At 40.4% G+C, this 21,088-nt stretch overlaps 1 protein-coding gene across 5 annotated transcripts in view; it reads left to right on the forward strand.

The window, feature by feature from the left end:
- The first annotated feature begins 18,844 nt into the window (after positions 1-18,844).
- The window catches only part of Cnksr2 (connector enhancer of kinase suppressor of Ras 2), a 241,640-nt gene continuing 239,396 nt past the window's right edge, over positions 18,845-21,088 (forward strand). For 2 of the 5 annotated variants that reach the window (XM_048440718.3, XM_048440721.3), the window contains exon 1: positions 18,847-19,335. In XM_048440718.3, coding sequence (XP_048296675.1) covers positions 19,272-19,335 — 64 coding nt within the window. In that variant the 5' untranslated portion in view covers positions 18,847-19,271. Of the gene's footprint in view, positions 19,336-21,088 lie in introns of all 5 variants that reach the window. The other 3 variants (XM_048440719.3, XM_048440720.3, XM_048440722.3) reach the window with 3 other exon arrangements.

Consider the following 21,088-nt stretch of genomic DNA (forward strand, 5'->3'; position numbering starts at 1 on the left):
AACTGATATTTCTTCATTTTTATTACCACTGCTACAAAGCTTAGGTGATCATCTGTACAAAGTAACATTGGCTAAGTACACTGTCTACCAACTGGGAATACAAAGACAAACAAGATAAGTGAGATTAATTCTTAAAGTAGCTTTCGCTTTCCTAGGAACTGGAAGAAAATGAGCACATAATTGGTCAGAGTCTGTTATTTTTACCATGTGGTAGGAAGGAGAGGTTGATGGATTTTTCTTTTTGTGTGCTGGGTTAGAATTAATATGTTTGTAACTACAGACTCACTGTAACGAATCAGTGCATTGGCCAAGAGAAAAACACAGCGGGGGACTGTGGAACAAGCAGGAATAAAATTAAGGTCTAGAAAAAATGAGAGAAAAGTACAAACTGACACTAAATATATCCGTAAACAACCTTTAGAACTCATGTTTTACAGATAATGAATTAGGAATACTGAATTTTTAAGGTGAAGTGAAGCCCCTGATTCATGTGCGACCACAATAAAAGAACTGTTTTTGTTAATAAAATCCATAAATTATATGAATTAAACTGGCAATATTAGGACTTATAGTTTGGATCATTTTGGCAAAAGAATTATTTTCGAGGGTTGAAATGGTTGTCATAAAACACTATGTGTAAGGATGTACAAGTTGAATTTCCTGAGCTTTGTCTAATGTTTGACCGTGGGTTTCTGTATCTGTTTCCATCAGTTGGTGGACAAAGCCTCTCTGATGAAATATGGGCTAGGCATCAATCTATGAGTCTAGTAGAACATCATTAGGAATCATTTCATTGACTTTGTGAAATTAAGTCATGTTTGCCAGTCATGTTTGGCTTTATCCTAGGGCTATCTAGCCTCTGGGTCCTGTCCCTCCAGGCAGTGTCAGGGGTGGACGGCTCTCATGGCATGGGTCTCAGGATGGAACTTCCACAATTTCTGCACCGCTTTTACACCAGCGCATCATGTAGACAGGACAAACTGTAGGTTGAAGGTTATTTGGCTAGATGCTCTTATAGAGGATCTGGGTTTGATTCCCAGAACCTACATAGTAGCCTACAACTTCCTACAACTTCAGTTACATATCTGAAGGCTTTTTTCGTTTGAATGAGAATGGCCCCTATAGGTACATACAGTTGGTGGAGATGTTTGGGAAGGATTAGGAGGTCCCATTGGAGGTATGTCACTAGGGTTTTGAGGTTTCAAAAGATTCACAACATTTTTAGTGTCTCTCTTGGCTTCCTATATTTGGATCAAGATGTATGCTCTCAGCTGATCCTGCCAACATGCCTTTGCTTTGCCCTCATGGACTCTAACCCTCTGAAACTGAAGCCTAATTTAAGCACTTTCTTTTCTAAGTGATTGCCAATGTTACATTAGCTTTTTCATTTTCATTTTAATTTTTTATTAAATGATCTTTTAATTATTTTACAAACCTATCCCAGTTCCCACTCCCTCCCCTCTTCCTGTTTCTCCCAACTTCCCCCCACCTCACCCTGCTTCCACTCCTTAAAGAGGGTAAGGCTTCCCATAGGGAGTCAACAAATTACACCACTATACTTAGACTGAGTAAGATGTTTCTATAAAAATAAGGGTTCCAAAAGCCAGTTCAAGCAATAGGGATAAATCCTGGACCCACTGCCAGTGACCCCACAGCCTGCCCAAGCCTCACAACTGTCACCCATATTCAGAAGGCCTAGTTCAGTGCTATGCAGGTTCCCCCACTATCAGTCTGGAGTTAGTGAGCTCCCACTAGCTCAGGTCAGCTGTTTCTGTGGATATCCCCATCATGGTCTTGACCCCCTTTGTTCATATTATTGTTTCTCCCTCTCTTCCACTGATCTCTGGAAGTTCAGGCCAGTGCTTAGCTGTGGATCTCTGCATCTGCTTCCATCAGTTGCTGGATGAAGGTTCTATGGCGACAATTAGGGTAGTCATTAATCTGAATACAGAGAGAAGGCCAGTTCAAGCAAACTCCCCACTATTGCTTAGAGTCTTAGCTAGGGTCATCCTTGTAGATTCCTGGGAATTTTCCTGGTGCCAGGTTTCACAACTAGAGTTATGTAGAGACTCTATTTCAAAATACCAAAAATAAAATAAAATAAAGAAATTAAAGATATTTCCTACTCAATTTGTGAGGTGAAAATTACCATGATATAAAAGCCAGAAAAGGGAACAACACAAGAATAAAACTGCAAGTCAGTATTTCTAATGAACATAGATGCAAAAAAAACCTTAATAAAGTATGAGTAACCTAATTCTATAGCACATTATAAAAATTATTTACCATTATAAGTTGAGATTTATTCACAGTATGCAATGATATCTCAACCATTGTTAATCACCAAAAATATTATATGCCATATTAACAAACTTAGGAATAAAAATTGCATGATCTTCTTTATGTATAAAGATGTATATATTTAAAGATTTGTATATCAACAAAATAAATTAATGTGTGGAAAGTCCTTAATAAGTTTGTGCAATGGCAAAAAGTTGAAAGACTTTAAGATCAGAAGAATGTCTATTCTCAGTGTTTTTATTCAACACAGTCCCCAAAACCCTAGCCAAATCAATTAGGCAAGAAAAATAAATAAAAAAAACATTTTCCTCTGTACTTGGTCCATTCTTTTCTTGGTCCATTTCTTAGAGAATACAGAATGCAATAGCTATTTGAAAATACTGTCTTTTTAATTATATAATCTGGTTCTTTTCTTTCTCTTTCTTCTGGTACCCTGACAATGCATATAGTAATCTACTTGTGGTACCCGATGAGCCCCTTCATTCTTTGCTTCCATGCTGTTTCTTATATCAGATAATTTACAGTCTTTTAATCCAATAATGCTTTCTCCTGCTTGATTTAGTATGCTGCTGAACCCGTGCACTACAATTTTTAGTACAGTTATGTATCAGTTACTTTTATGTTGTTGTTATAAAATATCATGGCTAAGAACAATTTTAAAAAGAGTTATTTTGACTTATAGTTCTAGAAGGATAAGTGCCTATCATGGCAGGGAGTCACAGCAGCAAGTAACAGGCATGGTGACGGGCTGGAGTAGAAAGCTGATAGATCACATCTCCAACTGCAAACACAAAGAAGACAGAGCAAACTCTAAGTGGGTGAGGCCATAAACTCCTAATGATGTACCTTCCCTAACCTCCAGGCATTATCACCAACTGGGGACCAAATGTTTAAATGCCTGAGTCTACAGGGGACATTTCTCACTTTAGCCACCACAGGTTGTATTTTTAGCTGGATTTTACAAAGTTTGTCCTTTTCAATAATCATTACTGTCTATTTATTGAAGTTTTCAATTAGTTCATATAAAACTCACCTTAAATCAGTAAGGACTTTTTAAGTGAGAATTTTTATAGTTATCCTTTTGGATTCTTTGTGAGATATATGAAACTATATCTTGTTTCATTATTTGGAATATTTTCTTTTACTCCTCAATTCTCCATACGTCTGTGTAAGTTTCCACACATTGCATAAAAGAACCAAGCCTGCAGTCCATTAGGCTGGTAGATGGTATTCTAAGTCAGTCATAACTTTCAGGGACTTTAGAAGCATTTTATGCTTGTCCAACTTGTTTTCATTGTTCTTAGTGCTCCCCCAAAGATTTCAGAGAGTGTTAATTGGTGTTACTGTCTTGACAGCGGTAGGACAGAATATAGTAGAGTGGGTTGAAGCTGGAAATATTGGGACATTGAGATTTCTGTATGTTTTCTGTTTTTAAGGAAGTATTGCTATGTTGTCCAGCATATCACAATTCTTCTGCCACAACCTTCAAAATACCTGGCTTAAGATAGGGTGGTAGATATATGATCCGGTTTCTTTTCTATTTTCAGTGAAATCAAGAGTCAGAGTTTATGTCTGATCTCTTCTCCCTAAAACAGAGAGTTATATGAGGCAGCTATGCCTGGTTTAATCATGTTGCTTGAAAACTTAAATGCCATCATCTCTGTTCTGCAGTCCAATAGGCTCAGGAGTGCAGGGGTCCTTCAACCTTCAGAGTCAGCTGATTTAGGAGCTAGTCTCTCAGGTGAAGGTTATGAAAGCTAGGATAATCGATGCATTAGTAAACTATTTTCAAATAGAGTAATCTGGATTTATTGTTATAATGTACCATGAAAAGATGCAACAAGAGCCTACTCTCCTGTTTAATAAAGCATAGGTCTTATATCTTTTTATCAAAAGATTTCCATTCCAGGGGTATCACTGATGTAAGACAGAGACAAAGAGAATGCTGCTTTCCCTTTCAGACATGGAGATATACCCCCCCACACACACACACTTTCTAATTTCTCTGATGAGTAAGACAAGGAATAGACTGCCAGGTGTACCATCCCCCCACTCTTACTAACAGAGACTTCCAAAGTCTCTTCCACAGAGAGCCTATAGGCCTAGAATTACTGTTGGAGCAAGCAAAGGAAAAAAATCAGTATTTCTTATGTAGTGAGGAGCTGCGGGCAGGCCTGCTTTTCATCCCGCCCGGCTCCCGCACAGCTAGCTTAGCCCCGGAAATAATAACACACAAATTGTATTCATTTAAACACTGCCTGGCCCATTATCTCTAGAAAATTAGTTACTGGCTAACTCTCACATCTTGATTAACCCATTTCTAATAATCTGTGTAGGACCACGAGGTGGTGGCTTACTGGGAAAGATTCAGCATGTCTGACCTGGTGGCTGGCTCCATGGTATCTGCCTCATTGCCCTCTTCCCAGCATTCTGTTCTGTTTACTCTGCCTACCTAATTTTCTGTCCTATCAGGGGGCCAGGGCAGTCTCTTTATTAACCAATGAAAATAACACATAGACAGAAGGCCCACCTACATCATTCCTTATCTCATGTACGATCAAGTAATTTATTCTTTGATGGAAGGAAAGGTATATGAGTGTGTATATGTCCAAGTTGAGTGTGTACATGTGTGTATGCAGTGTGTGTGTGTGTGTGTGTGTGTGTGTGTGTGTGTGCGAATGTGCATCTAGAGGTCGATGTTGGGTATCTCTATCATACTCTACTTTCTCTTTTGATATACGGTCTGTTACTCAGTCTGGTGCTACCAATTTACTAAACAGGATGGTGAGTGAGTTCCAGGGATCTGCCTGTCTCTGGCTTCCTAATACTGGGACTACAGACATTTGTCACTGCACGTGACTTTTTAGGTGAGTGCTAGGGATCTGAACTCAGGTCGTTCTGTTTGCAAAGTAAGCATTTTATTGACTGATCCATCTCTCCAGTCCCACACACAATTTTTTCTTTCTTTGCTATGTCAGCTTCTTAAGACTGACTTGTTAGATTCCAAAACCAAAATGAACTTCTGGGAAAGCATGCAGCTAGGCTCTTTCTATTGGAAAGTTGGAAGCTAGTATCATTCTAGAGGCTGTGACTTCTGGGAGTGTTGGCATGCCCATCTCCGTCAACAGCAGTAATTGTTCTTCATACTTGATGGAAATCCTCCAACCCTACTTGTTCTTTGTACTCGATAGAAAGAAATCCTCAGATGTCTTTTCTCTACTGCTCCTTAAGCAAGGGATTTAAAAGCCAAGCCCTTCCCCACGGACTGGAAATTTGGAGGCTATATGTGGAGCACAAACCCTTCACACCTCAGCAAGAAGATGGCAGTTATGTTTTCCTTCTTTAAAGCATTCTGTGTATGGCAGGGTTAATGCATGAGTCTGTCTCCTGTTCTTCCTACCAATGAAAAATTTTATTTTACTGTTTTATGTGTATGGGTGTTTGGTTTGCATGTATATCTGTGCACCATGTGCATGCCTGGAGCCCAAGAAGGCCAGAGGAGGGCATCTGAGCTCTTGGAAGTGAAGTTATAAATATTCATGAACTGCCTTTTGGATGCTAGGAATTGAATGTCCTCCAGAAGAGCAGCCATTGCTCTTAACCACTGAGCCACCTGTTCTCTCCAGTTCTATTTCTGCCCTTTTCGATGGAAACGTTTTCTCAGTTGTCTAGTATATAGGAGATTTCCAAAAGGATTTTGACCATCTTCTGGAGAATTGATCTGTTTGTAGGTATCTGCAGTATGTATGATGGTAAAAGTATAGCCAGGAGCCTTCTGTGCCTCGCTGGTTATCTGAATAAGTTTCAAACTAAATGTTGAATTTAACCAAACAGTTCTTAATGTTTCTCAGGCGGCTTCAACTTCATCCTTTATTTCATCTGAATTTCATGTGATCTTTTTTATTCCCATTATATTGTACATACCATAAGTTGTGACAGTAAGGATGTTAAACATGATTCCTAATGACATTCTACTATACCCATAGGTCAGTGCCTTGTTTAGTCATCATCATAGAAGCTTCCTCTTGCAGTAGATGGGAACTAAAACAGACTGACAGCTGGACAGTGTGCAGGGAGTGAGAGACCTTGGAAGAGTCAGTCCTAAATGGGATATCTCCATCAAACCCCTCCCCTCAGGGCTGAAGAGGAGGTGAAACATTTTAAGAGCTGAGAGGATTGACGACGCCACAGAAACAGTGTCTTCCAGATACAACAGTATCATACACACATGAACTCACAAAGACTGTAGCAGCTTGCACAAGACCTGCATATGTTCAAGGCGGGCTTGCAACGGAAAAATTCATTTTCTCCTATGGAGTCTCACTGGGCATATTAACCACACTTTAGGGTTGGCCAATTCTGAGCAGAAGATGGCCAACACAAAATGAACTCAGCGGTATTTCTGTAGGCTTTTTGTCTCATCTCACTTTGTTTGGGCATTTTTTTTTGTCTTACTGGTCTTTTGCTTGTACATTTTAGTTTTCTATTTTATGTGTGTATTTGTGTGTGTCTCTCTGTGAATGTGTGGTTCTTCTGCTTTCTCTTTGCTAGCTTTCTTTTTCTTCTATTCTGGTTTGTTTGCTTTTTTGTATGTTTTACTGTTTGTTTTCTAAAGAGAGAAAAAAGGCAAGAGTTGGGTGGGTGGGGAGGTGGAGGATCTGGGAGGAGTTAAGGAAGGGAAAATCTTGATCAGAATACACTGTATGAAAATTTTTATTTTGTATAAAAATATAAAAACATAAAATAAGAAAAAAAGGGTGTGAATTTCCCTTTATATATCAACATGGCACAATATTTTTGGACAAAAATAAATACAATAATTATCTGGCCTCTTCTCCCTCTTATTATGTGAGGATTCAGACAATGTTGTGTAGAAATTAGTGGTGCATACCTGGCATGGTGGCGCACACCTGGAGTCCCAACATTTGGGAACTAGAGGCAGGGATGAGTTTAAGGTAATTTTTGCCTACATAGTGAGTTCCAGGTCAGCTTGGGCTGCATGAGAACTTGTTTCAAAAAGAAAAAGAAAGAAAGGAAGGAAGAAAGAAAGAAAGAAAGGAAGGAAGGAAGGAAGGAAGGAAGGAAGAGACAATAAAAAAGAAATGATAGGTACATAGGTTGAGATGAGGATTCTGTAAAGCATGTTTTTTTTCAGCCACCCTATAGAAAGTGTATTTCCATATATGGGAAAGAAAATGGAAAGGTTTCATTTTGTAAGCCAATTTTATTTCATATGAATAGTCATTTACATATGCTGATAGTGAAGTGCTACTTTCGTAATTCATTCTCTTCCCTCCCTAATCCAATTTTAACTCTCAATCTCAAATGGTTCATAAGAGCTCATTTTGTTTCATTATAGTTTATACCCACACAAAAATAAAATGTATGAAAACTGAATGACATATTTTTTCAGTTTACAAACATTGATTTACTTGATTATTTTATAATTTGTTTTATATTTTTGTTGAGTAGTATTTTACACCAAACATAAAGACTTTTCTAGATTCCTTTCTGATGTTGTGATTAAACACACTTGCCCAAAGCAATTCTGGGGAGAAAGGGATTTATTTCGTTAATATTTCCATGTCGCAGCTCATCAATTAGAGAAGGCAGGATCAAAACTCAAGAAGGAACCTCGAATCAGAAACCCCGGAGGAATGCTGATTGCTAGCTTACTCGCTGGCTGGCTCAGGTTTGTGTTTGGCTAACATCTGTATACAGCCTAGGACCATCTGCCCAAAGAACTGTACCACTCACAGTGAGATGGGTCTTCTAACCTTGATTAAAAATCAAGATAATTCCTCAAAAACATGCCCACAGACCAATCTGATGAAGATAATTACATGACTGAGATACTCCCCCAGGTGATTCTAGACTCTGTCAAATTGACAATTAATGCTAACTAAGAAGGAGCCTTAGAATGCCCTAGGAGTATATGTGGAAATATTACTAAATCTCAGATAAACAAATTCTTGTAAGACATCTACAATAGAAACATAATAAATTACGATTAGCTACTCAAAATAATCACCCTTGAGATATTTTATAATTAAAAACATTCTAAAATTTGTAAAACATTGCTTTCAGTAATTTCTAACATTTTTTTGTTTTTTAAAATTTCTAACATTTTAAAAATGTCATTTTGTAGCTATTCTTCATCTAAATAAAAGTTGTGGTAATGAGTTGGGAGATCAACTTTACTGGTCAGAAATGGCCTCTAGTGAATTTTCACTATCAAAGTTATGCATAAAGAAAAATAATTGCTAATCTAAAAGGGTTAGAGTTAGGGTTGGGTTATTTAGTTATTCTGTGGCACACAATTTAATTTAAAACATTAGCTTACATATGTATAACTTACCATGTTTTTAAATACATTTTTATTTGAGCCTGAAGACATTTATAAGAAACGGAGATCCTACTGTAGATAAAAACTTTAAAAGTGATTTGGTTGATGAAGTATTCTAAACATTGTAGACCCTTGAATTTGAAATTAGACATGAAGTTACTGTTGTCATTTCTAAGCTCTCTTTATACTATATTACTTTACAATTCTACACATTTTGGTGAATTTGTGATTTATCTTATAATTTTATACAGCATCTGTCTTAGGGTTTCTACTGCTGTGAAGAGACACCGTGACCACGACAACTCTTATAATGGAAAATATTTAACTGAGGCTGCTCAGAGGTTTAGTCTGTTGTCATGGTGCGAAGCATGGTGGCACGCAAGTAGACATGGTGCTGGAGAGGCAGCCAAGAGTCATACATTTGGACCCACAGGCAGTAAAAAGAGACACTGGGCATAGTTTGAGCATCAGAAAATTCAAAGCCCGCTCCCAGTGACTCACTTCCTCCAACAAGGCCACAGTTACTCCAACAAGGCCACACATCTCCTAATAGTTCCACTTCCTTTGAGCCTATGGCGGTCATTTTCATTCAAACCACCACAGCATCTATTTTCATATAAGTTGTAAGAGCATAATTTATGCAGATGAGATAATTTTCTTGAGCATATATTACTTTGATAAAAAATGATTTGCTACTGAAAATAACCTTAATGTTGCCCTTTGAACTTATACATTCAGATTAAAAGCTAAGCAGATTTAAAGCCTTAAATTGTTATTTCCAAACTTGTAGCTATCTGGTACCATGAGAGTACTTGTATGAGAACAACCAATTTTTGATACCAATATAAGTCTGAACATGTTCAAAGGAAAAAATAACCAGCTTTCTTTGAAAGGTTATAATCAGTTATGAAATAAATTAAAATTAATATTTTTGGTGGAATATTAAAAGTTGTAATGTAATAATTGAAAAAGACTTCTGACTTTCATACATTTACTGTTGCTGTGGTAAAGAACTTTGACATGAGGATAGAAGTGATGGCCCAGCAGTTAAGACTGCTTCCTGCTCTTATAGTTTGGAGTTTGGTTCCCATTACCCATATTGAGTAGTTCACAACCACCTGTAATTCCAGTTCCAGGGGATCCAACTACTTCTCTTGGCTTCTGAGGTCACTCAAACTCTTGTGCACACACCCCCGTCCCCAGCCTGAGCTACATAGTGCATTTCAGGCCCATTTGAGCTACAGACTGAGATGTTGGTTAAAATAAAACAAAAGAAAAGGCTCAGAGACAACATATTTTTCTGAAAATAAAGTTTCCAACTTAGGAAGCATATGGCCACTCTTCAAGAAATCAGGGAGAAAGGGGTAATTGTTAAATATGCTCTATTAGAATGGCTAGAGGGACAGACTGTATGTTCCCAGTAAGAAATGTCCCATTTTAAGATGGTGGTCCTTATATTTTCTTATTAAATGACCAAATATTTTACTTTTCCCCTATTAATATATACTTTATATCTTAAATTATAAGATTTTTATATTTTGTTTTACTTACACTAAAAAGATTTCAGGTATTGTACCCACTACATTTCAAACAGTAATGAAAAAAATTCTACCTATAGGGTGAGACAGAATTTATTTAAGAAAGACTCCCTGGAGGCAGTTTTACTCCAAATAATAAAAATAATAGTGAAAAGGAAACTTTGAAGGGAAGAAAACAAGAGAAGACAATTGTCATAGTTAGGGTTACTACTGCTGTAATCAAACACCATGACCAAAAAGCAAGTTGGGGAGGAAATGGTTTGTTTGGCTTATACTTCCATATTGCTGCTCATCACAGAAGGAAAACAGGACAGGAACTCAAACAGGGCAGAAACCTGGAGGCAGGAGCTGATGCAGAGGTCACAGAAGGGTTCTGCTTATCAGCTTGCTTTTCATGGTTTGCTCAGCCTGCTTTATTATAGAGCCCAGGAGCACCAGCCTAGGGATGGCACCACCCACTATGGGCTGGGCCCTCTCTCATTGATCACCAATTGAGAAAATACCATACAGCTGGATCTTATGGAGGCATTTCCTCAACTTAGGCTCCTTCCTCTCTGATGACTCTACTTTATGTCAAGTTAACACAGAAAATCTGCCAGTAAAACTATGTTATTTTTTTATGTGACTAAAAGTATAAATTCTGTTGGGGTAATGCTATGCATAGAAATATACAGCTAGGTTGGAGTTATCCTGTTAATAATTACAAGCATCTTATAAAAGGCTTCTATCTTTACACTGTAGTCATTCATAGCAGAGCCTTCTACATTTTCTAAAATATTTAAAAATGTTTACTAATGTAAAACATATTCAAACTTCAGTAATTTGATTTTGACTTACACTGAGACACTATAGTCCTTTGCCTTTTCTTATATTCTCTCAATTTCACTCATTTATCTGATTGTATTAGCAGAATTCTTAGTTTAAGGCATTATTCAGAGACTTTCTGCCATAGCAGAAGAATATTTAGCTAACTTTTCTAATTCCTCACAATGTAATTAGATAGTCTTAAGGCTCTTTTGCTTAATATTGCAACTTTGTATTTAAGAAATTTAAATCTTTTTATATTTTAGGGCATTTGTTGGTTGAAAGGAGACAATGTAGGGGAGTAGTTGGAAAGGAGGGGTGGTGGTAGATTTGTTCAAAACACTTTGTATGCATGTATAAAATTCTCAATAAAAATAATAATAGAAAAAAACTAGCCAAAATAAAAATGAAAACCACGGAAATTTGTAGCATGAATTCTAACTGGTCTTACTAATAAAACACCCGGAGTCAGCTATATGGGTTAATGCTGAAAGATCACAGAAGCAGAACAGTCAGTCACTCGTTCTTACCTCTATTGGTATCCTCAGACCGAATGGGCAATCCTAACTCTAGAAACCTCAGACTGAATGCTCTGAGCTCCTGTCTCCTCTCGCCTTGTATTTCTCTCTCCACCCAGTCATATCCCTCCTGTCTCCACCTCCATAGTGCTGGGATTAAAGGCAGGGGATCCCAACTGCTGGCATCACCTTTGTGTGAACTGATTCTCTTATAGACTGGATCAATTTCGTGTAGCTCAGGGTGTCCTTGAACTAGTAGAGGTACACCTGCCTGTCTCCCAAGTCCTGGTATTGGCTTAGCTTTGCACTCTGGTCTTTAGGCGAGCTTTATTTGTTAAAACATAAACAATATATCACTCCCACAATTTTTATTAGTTACAGAGTAATCTTAGGGAGGCCTAATGATTCAGAAAACTGTAGTCTTTTCAAATTTGAAATCAAACTCCTACTGCTGCTGCTGCTGATTTACTAGGACACAATGGATTGTCCTAGTTTATTCAGGCAAAAGTTCAGTAGAACTCATTCCTTTGGGAATATTTATGGACTTCATAGATCAAATCTACGCTAAGTAGTTAAACGGGACTAAGTCTGCAGCATGGTGGCAGTTACTAAGTTGGACTGTCACACTTCCATAGAGTGAATCACTAGGGAAGTAACAACCACAAATGTTTAGAAAGTTTATTCATTTATATGGCTGGCAATGCAAGATCAGCTCCCCATATCTCTATTTCTAAAGGATGATACCAAATCCAAGTGTCCAGGCAATAGATATACAATGATAGGTTATTTTGTGCTTGATCCTTGCTTATGTGCCCCTATGTGAAGATGTGTAATATAACCAGTGTCATGGCAACACTGTTTCCATAAAATCTGATGAGAGTAGGTAATTTGATTTATTTATTTTAACTTAAATAATTTTTTTTCCATTTATTTTACATCCCAATCAGTTTCTCCTTGGTCTCTCATTCTGTTCCCTCCCTTTTCCCACCTATCCTCCTCCCCACTCACTAGTGCTCCATCTCCATTCAGAAAGGGGCAGGCCTCCGATGGGGTTTCACAAAGCATGGCAAATCAAGTTGAGGTAGGCCTAAGCTCGTCCCCTTACATAAAGGCGGAGCCAAGTAATTCAGAATGGGGAACCCATTACCAAAAGTCAGCTAAGCGCCAGGCAGAGGTCATGGGTAGGTAATTTTAAAGGGTGGCATGATCCCTTAGGTGGGTGAAGATGTAATCAGATGAGAGCAAGTATCATTATAGTGTCTGGGATTTTATCAGAATAATGTAAACAGTGATGGATAAATTAGAGAAAAGTGGTCACTCATTTTTCAGCCGCCTAGTTAAATTATATACATAGGGAGGCTAGGAGGAAGGGTAAAAGAAAAAATAAATGTGTGGAAAAAGTTAATATCCTGTTACCAAACCTCTCCCTTCTGACAGCTAAATTCTTTCCCAGATTAAAATCATGTCATAAATGATATCTGAACTGACAACACCACCAAGTCTTACTGGAATAGCATTATCTGTGACCCTCAAATACTTTTCACTCCTTTCTACCTGCAGTGTTTTGTTCATTGGGCTATCATGTCATGCCTTACTCCTGGTTTCTTTCCCTTCCCTCCATTCTTCCCTCTCCTTCTCCCTCTTATCCCTATCACTTGCTTCCACTGTATCATCTCGCATTCACTCTCAGATCTACAGTCTTGTTTCAGTAACTGCTTGCAGATTTCTATTTCAGCCCATACTAAGCTTCATCATTTATATATGAATGCAGGAACTACCTAGTATCAATTTCTCATCAACTGTCTCAGATTCCTCATACTTAGAATGTCCAAAAGGAGTGATATCTCAGATTATCTTCACTTCTCAAGCCAGCTTCTTATGTTTTAAATGATTTATGTAAGAGAAATAATTTATCTATTCACCCAAGTTAGAATCCTGAAATCATTCTTGATATTGCCCCTTTTCTAACCTCTCACCCATTTAATCAAGTTCTGGATAATTATTCTATCAAATCCTCTCTATTTCTGACCTGATACATCGCTTCACTGGCCTATTGCCACATTGTTTGAACTGAAACTCTTCCATCTTGCCCTTTCCAATCCCTATTCTCCTTGAATACCTTGAGTATTCTATAGAAAACACAAATATCTCTAAGTCACTTAATTACTCAAAATATTTAAAATGCTTTATTCAGTTGGATTTTTTTCCGTTGTCTTGTTATTGCCTTCCATTTCTATTCTATATCTTCTCACCTTTTGCTTTTTAATATCCAGTACCCATGGACCCATAAAATGATATACAATCTTGGACACAGTTTGTCTAAAAGTTCCTTTTCTTCATTGTTGCTTAACTGACATCCAGTCCCCCAGGTAGTCTCCTCTATAGTAGATAAACTCTCCTCTTTGCATAGCAATAAGCATATCTATCTTGCTACTATATTATCCTATTAAATGAATTGTAAACTTTTTGCTTTCCCTACCAACATATGAATAACTTGGCCATCTGTATACACAAAATTAAGATAATTTTTTCCTGATCAAAGTGTAGAACTTGAGCCAGCATTTTTGATGGTGCTCAAAAAACGGTGAATAACAAATTTATATGCCTTTCACTAATGTCTGTCAAGTGCATTAGAAACTTCCCTGGTGGGCTAAGGCTTTATGTATTAAGGAAACTAATCTTGGTGGGCTCTGAGGTTTTTGTTAGATTGTGATTAATACAGCAGGGGACGATATTGGAAAGAACCTTTAAAGACCTCCACTGGAACAGCCTCGACTCAGGCCAATTTCTCTTCACTTAGAAAGGATTGTTGTAAATCTTGGTTGAAAAGACAAGGCTTGATTTAATACAGCTTACCTTTGAGGCACAACAACAAAGAAATGATTCCACTAATTTGATTATCATCTCTATGTGTTCTTTGTCCCCATTAAATCTAAAGGGAGATAGGGCCTGGAGAGGTGCACGGAGTCCTATTTACAATTAAGGTTATTTCATACTTGTTTCTCTGATGACTGGAAATTTTGGTTGCTATCAGAGACTTTGGTTCTTAATTGATAACTGTTAGGTGAATTATACTAGAAATAACATTATTACAGAAATTTTACTAACCTTTCTCTGGAATAAATTTTTTCATTAGCCTTAGGAACAACTGGTCCTTTGTTTCATAATTATTAATACTATCAGAACTGCTGAAGTATGATGTGGTATTACCCTCTGTATGCTATGACTATGTTTTATTACCATTGTTTAATAAAGAAGCTGCTTCAGCCTATAGCAGGACAGAATATAAACAAGCTGGAAGAGATATATAGAGAGAGTAGGCAGAATCAAAGATATACCATGTAGCTGACAAAGGAGAGGATGCCAAATCCTTACCTGTAGGCCACAGTCTCATGGTGATATATAGATTAATAGAAATGGGTCAGTTTAAGATATAAGAGATAGCTAGAAAGATGCCTAAGCCGTTGGCCAAACAATGCTGTAATTATTATAGCTTCTGTGTGATTATTTGGGTTTGGGCGACTGGGAACAAATGAACAGTCTCTGTTTACAGAAGTATAATACACCTGCTTTTGAAATTAAAAGCAGTCTGTGATGAACTGAAGAAAATGAGGAGGTTGTTATGTACTCTCCATGTTTTAGTGATCAGTGTTATTAAAAAGTAAAATATAAAAGGGATAAATTAGCATGAGAATACATTGCTTATTAAGAAAGCAAGAAGTTGGGCATGGTAGTGAATACCTGTAATCCCAGCACTTGAGAGTCCGAGGTAGGAGAGTTGAAGAGTTCAAGGCCAACCTGTGCTATGTAGACCCAGTCTCCAAAAAGACAAGAAATCAATATAGCTATATCAAATAACAAATCTAGGCAAACTGAAAATATCCACTAGAGGATATTTAATCCAAATGTTACATAAGTAAAAATATTAAAATATATTTTGTACAGTAATCCAAAGTGAGCATCTTTGCAAAATAAATGGTAAGTAATAATACGATCTCTATAAGCACAACTTGGAAAACATTTATATTTTCTCTTCAGCTCCAAAGAGACAAAGGATTAAAAGTCCTTCTTCCAGTGGAAGACTCCTTTCCTAACTGACATAATTCCTAAAAATAACATCAGTTAGAGAATTATTTGTAAATTCTTCATCTAAAGCCAATTAAAACTACATTACACTCTAAAATCTTAGTTAAGGGATTTTCATTTTTATTTTGAAATCGAGAGTGACAAAATGTTAACAACCAGAGTCATAAATTGGGCTGACATAGTTTTTAAAAATAGTAGATTAAAAAAGGTTATTTCAAGTGATTTGTTTGATATGGTTGCACATATCTCAAAAAGTATATATCCAATTAAACTAATTAACTTAACATTTCTGCTCTACCTCCATTAAAAAAGAATTGCAGCTTTCCCCAAAGGGTCATAGTTTGGCTTTTAAATCTAGCCTGTTGAAGAAAATGTGACATCATACCAATTAGTTCATTATATTTTTGTATATGTTTATGACAACATACTTTACTCTTAATATTTAAAGACTGTATTGTTCACTAAGAGAAGGCAATATTAAGTTGCCCAGGTTTTTATAAAGAGAGTGCTCTAATACATGCACATGCATGGGGAAGATGTTAAATTCTGAGTAACAGGCAGAGTACATAAATGGTAGTTTGTTTGAACAGTTGTGGAAAGAAAAATGCCAGATTCGGCTGAGTCATTTGTAGTTAAGAATAAAAGAATAAGAGCAGTGATGATTTAATCCTTTTATTTTTCTGCCCTCCCCAAATCAAGAATACATAAAGTGAAAAGCCTATTATGTTCTGAAGAGTTTAAGTGGAGTGATTTATGCTGATTATATTGTCAAAGTCAAAGTCAAATGCTATATTTCATTTAGCAACCAAAGGGAGGAGAAGTGAAGAAAAATGCTTAAGGCCTTGGCGCAGTTTATTAGACAGTGGGAATCTACACTCACATTTTGGCTCATTCTTAGATTTAGATTTAGTTTTACAGATACTTTACATGATTGAGCAAAACATAAATGCCTAACTGTAACATAAATTGAGAGGGGAGTACGCACTCCTTCAATCTGATATAGGGTCTTCCTCAAAATTCCCTTTCCTTTCTCTGGAATCTTGCTTTCCTATTTTCTTGCCAGTGGCCTTGACACATAATTTCTATCAATTTATCCCTATCTGTCTGTCTGTCTGTCTGTCTGTCTCTATCTATCTACCTACCTACCTAGCTACTTACCTATCTATGTACCTATCTCTACCTGACTAATCCTGGTGTGTGGCATTTGTCTTGATAGTCTGCTCACCAGACAAGTGATATCTTAATTGGCACTTGCTTGCAATATGATCCACAGTATGGTTGCTTGTCACAGAAGCTTAGTCTTTCAACCTGCAAATTACTGCTGCCACCAAATTTAGTCATGTTCTATATTCTTCCCATTTTTGGTTAGCTATGGATCAGGAAAACTCATGGTGAGTCTCAACTTCTTTGTGGTTAAGTTTCATGAAATCCATCGAGTGGCTTTTCAGTGGCCCTCCCATTCACTACCACTGCTCATTTTATGACGCCGATATAAGCCTTTTCACTCACTTTCAAAGTTGAGATTCTAGCATGAACTTGCTGTTACAATCATGCATCATGATCTCAGATACATTTGACCTTTTAGGGCACTATTCACTAATTGATTTAACATGTATGTAACATGATGATGGATCTAAGGGAGGGGATCTGAATACACAGCTGAAGCCTCAGCTGTAAAATGTAGCTAACAATAGAGCTAGTACGCGGCTAGAATAAAACATAAAGTGACTATTTAACACCTTGCTTAATAAAATTTGCGTTATTACTAATCGCAATATTTTCATGACTTTAACTTGCGTAATTAAACTCCTTTTTAAAATTTTGTGTATATTTTGAAGTTTGGGTTATTAGTAAACGAGTGTCAACACAAGCTCCTTGAGTTTTTTGTTTTGTACCAGTAGTATGAAAATATCTTTTTTTTATCATCTCCCGTTTAACCTCTTTGTGTGTGCACACGAGTGTTGGGAGGACGCTGTCAACTCATGACAAGTGAAGAAAGTAGCATTCTGTATTTCCTAAAATTGTGTTAGAGAAAATGACTACAGTAGGAACTGGCATGATTTATTGACATTATTTAACTGATTATAGAAATAAAAGAAGTTTCTTGTTTACTCAATGTGGCTCTTTAAGAATTATACTGAGGGGAAAAAAAAAGCTATAATGGTGGTAGAGTTTGCTACTAGACACTCCAGAATTGTCACTGGAAGTGAAGCCTCATTAGGCAAAATGTATTTTACTAAATGTTGCATAGAAGCCTGCATAGATTTCTGAAGCAAACAATATGTGAAACATCATGCTTGCAATTTGTCACTAACTTTAAATCCCATTATTACTCTCTAGTTCTTATATAAGAACATCTGAACACAAAATGACATCATGTAAAATAGATATGGGGACCCTGGGTCGAAGGAGTTGGGCGAAAACCTGAAGCAGAGGCTTGGTAAAGGCACGTGTAGGGGTGGGGGAGGCGGTTCAGAATCACCTGGAGCAGCTTTGCACTTGACTGCCCTGACTTCCCAGGTCCCTTTTAGCACCCAGGGGAGATCCGACAGCCAGGGCCATCTAGCCTCATCTAGACGTTTCTGGCTAGAGCCGGGTTCCCGTCTACCGAAGCCCACAACCCGGTTTTCCGCAGGGACTCTCGGGTTCAGGGGAGTCACCTCGGGAGCCTACTCTGCAGCCGCGAAGGCGACAGCGAGGAAAGCCAGGGGCTCCCATTGTCACCCTAGCAGTTCAGCAGCGTCCCCTCCCCACGGTGGCGGGGGTGGATGAGCTACCGTACCCTCCTTCACTACCTCGGCTGTCGGTTCAACTGGTGGGGCGGCCCGTCTCAATACCGCGTCTCCTGGGAGGCCACTGGGAGCCATGCCCCTGCCGCCGCACCTGACTGACTGACTAAACGACCCCCAGGCTCAGTCCGACTGCAGCCTCGAGCCTCCTGGGTCGCCAGCACCTCAGGCGCCACCGCACACGCCCTCCCGGCGCGGGTCTGGCCGAGGGCGGCCCCGGGGGCGGGAAGGCGAGAGCGGGAGCGGCCCGCACCTGGCCGCCTGTCTGGCAGAACTCCGGCCGCGGGCGCGCGCTGGCACACGCACGCGCACACGCCCGGCGCGCCGGCTGTCGGGCTTGGGGGCGGGACCGCGCGGCGGCGAGCGGGCGGGGGGCTCGTGGAGCGCGCGCCCCGCACCCGAGGGCTGCGGAGAGATATTTTGGGTGGCAGGAGGCCCCTCGTCATTTCCGCCGGGCGGCTCGTCGTGCCGGGGGCTCCACTCCCGCGCGCCAAGGCGAGCGAGCGGGCAAGTTGGCTGCGGCGCTGCGCCGGCGCCTCCTGCCTTCTCCCGCCGCGGCGACCCTCGGCGGCTCGAGCCATGAACTGAAACCCCGCGGGGACGCACACCCGGGGCTGAGCGGCGGAGGCTGCAGCAGCAGCCGCCGCCAGGGCTGGGACCGAGCCGACCCCAGCGCTTTTTCCCCGGCCGGCCGTCGCCGCTCCCACCCACCGCGCTCGCTCGCCTCCGACGCTCCAGCCTCGGGACCGCCACACAAAAGCCACCCTCTCCGAGCCGCCCACCCCGGGAGCCTGCGGCCGGCCACCGACCCCACCTGAGGGCGCCTCGGGCTGCGGACTTCGCTTTCTGTCCGAGCTCCGCGTCCCACGCGGCACCGACCCCGCCACCCATGGCTCTGATCATGGAACCGGTGAGCAAATGGTCTCCGAGTCAAGTAGTGGACTGGATGAAAGGTAATGCCCTCTGTGGGGTGGGCGAGGCGACCCTGGGGGCACAGGGTCCCGGTACGAGGGAGGGGCGCCCGCCAGGGCACAGCCCGTTTCTGGGAGCTTCCAACCGACTGCTAGCGGTCCTCCCTGGGGATGGACGGGGGTCCTCGGGCTCTGGTAGGGACCCAGGGACCCTGGTCTCCTTTTGTCTTCAGCCCGAGGGGCGAGGGGAGCGAGAGGGCGGCGGGCGCCACCTGGTTGAAGCTGGAAGCAGGGCGGTGGAATCCCGGCGCATCATCTTAGCCACTTCCCGCTTCCCTCGACGCCTTCGGGCCGGGAGGACGCGGCGACCCTTGTTTCCCAGCTAAGGGAGGAGCCCTCGGGACCTAGTCCCACGGTTGCCCCTTCCCAGGTCCCTTTGTTCCTGGAAACCTGAGGCCCCTTCTAGGTCTCAACCTGCTAAGTGCCTTCCCCAATGCCAACTCTCCTGGCAACTTTTAAGCCCGCATAATGGGGTCAGGATGCAGTCGCTCGGGTTGGAAACTGGGGACCCCCTTCTTCAGGCTAGGCTGAGGATGATTTGGGAAGGGGGCGCGCTACTTTGGGGTGAGGGAAACATGCCTCCCTTGGGACAGCATCCCTGCTGATACATGTAGGTTCCCTCCTGCGCACCCTAGCATAGCCTTTGCTTTCCTAGGTTGAGGTATGCGGAGGCTTCAGACCTCTAGCTGCTTCTTGTTAAAGGCTCAACGTCAGGTTTAAAGTAGTGCGCATTCAAGTACTCTCTCTTTTCTTCCATCTTGAAGGCTCCCCCAACCCCCGACAATTTCTAATAACCAGTTTCAAACCTTCACCCTCCTTCTAATCGCAAATGTGGCTTTTTCTCTAGTCTCTGGGCTTTCCTGTCTCACTATCTCCCTCTGTTGTCTGAGTTGTGGGGCTTGTATGGGATCTCTCCAATCCATCCCCAGACCGAACTCTGAGAAAGGGATGTCTCAGTTGGAATAAAAGATTTTTGAACACGCTTGGAGAATGCTTGAAGTGGTACCCGAGCACAGAAACTTAAGATGCGTAGTCTCCAAGCATTATGTCTGAAAATGCCCTTTCCAAAGATGAAGGAGCCCCTTTTCTAAGTCTGGCTTAGCAGTCCGACTTTTTAAGATCTACGTACTTGAAAATGGAAGGTGGGTGCTTGATTGGAAGGTATTGAAAGTAGTAGGGAGAATCTCAATTCTCCCCTTATTTTCCTCATGCCTTTTCGGACGATTGCTTATTCTTCTGGATTTCCCTTTATCTGTTTTGCTTCCTTTTCTCACTGATTTGCCCTGCTACTCCTCACTTACTTTGTTTTCTCATCTAATATGTGGGGAAAATGTTTTGTAACTACAAAGCACAGTGTAAGTGAAGTGAATTGAATTAAACCTAATTCATTATTTATCCACTGCCCCCTGTGTGCACTGCATTGGGTGTCATGGGGGTTATAAAGATGACTAAGACAAAGTCCAGCAATGGCTCATCTTTTCTGCTGCTTGTTTTCTTTCCGTATTTCCTATTAAAATTCCAGCTTCCTGGATTCCTACTAACCCCCCAACACACACACACACACACACACACACACACACACACACACACACACAGGAGCGCACGCACACAAATACGCACACGCGCGCACACACACACACACACACACACTCTCTCTCTCCCTTTCTCTCTCTCTCCCTTTCTCTCTCTCCCTTCCTCTCTCTCTCCCTTTCTCTCTCTCCCTTTCTCTCTCTCC

The sequence above is a fragment of the Myodes glareolus genome, chromosome X (genome assembly GCF_982192425.1).
Source record: "Myodes glareolus chromosome X, mMyoGla1.1, whole genome shotgun sequence".
Taxonomy (NCBI): domain Eukaryota; kingdom Metazoa; phylum Chordata; class Mammalia; order Rodentia; family Cricetidae; genus Myodes; species Myodes glareolus.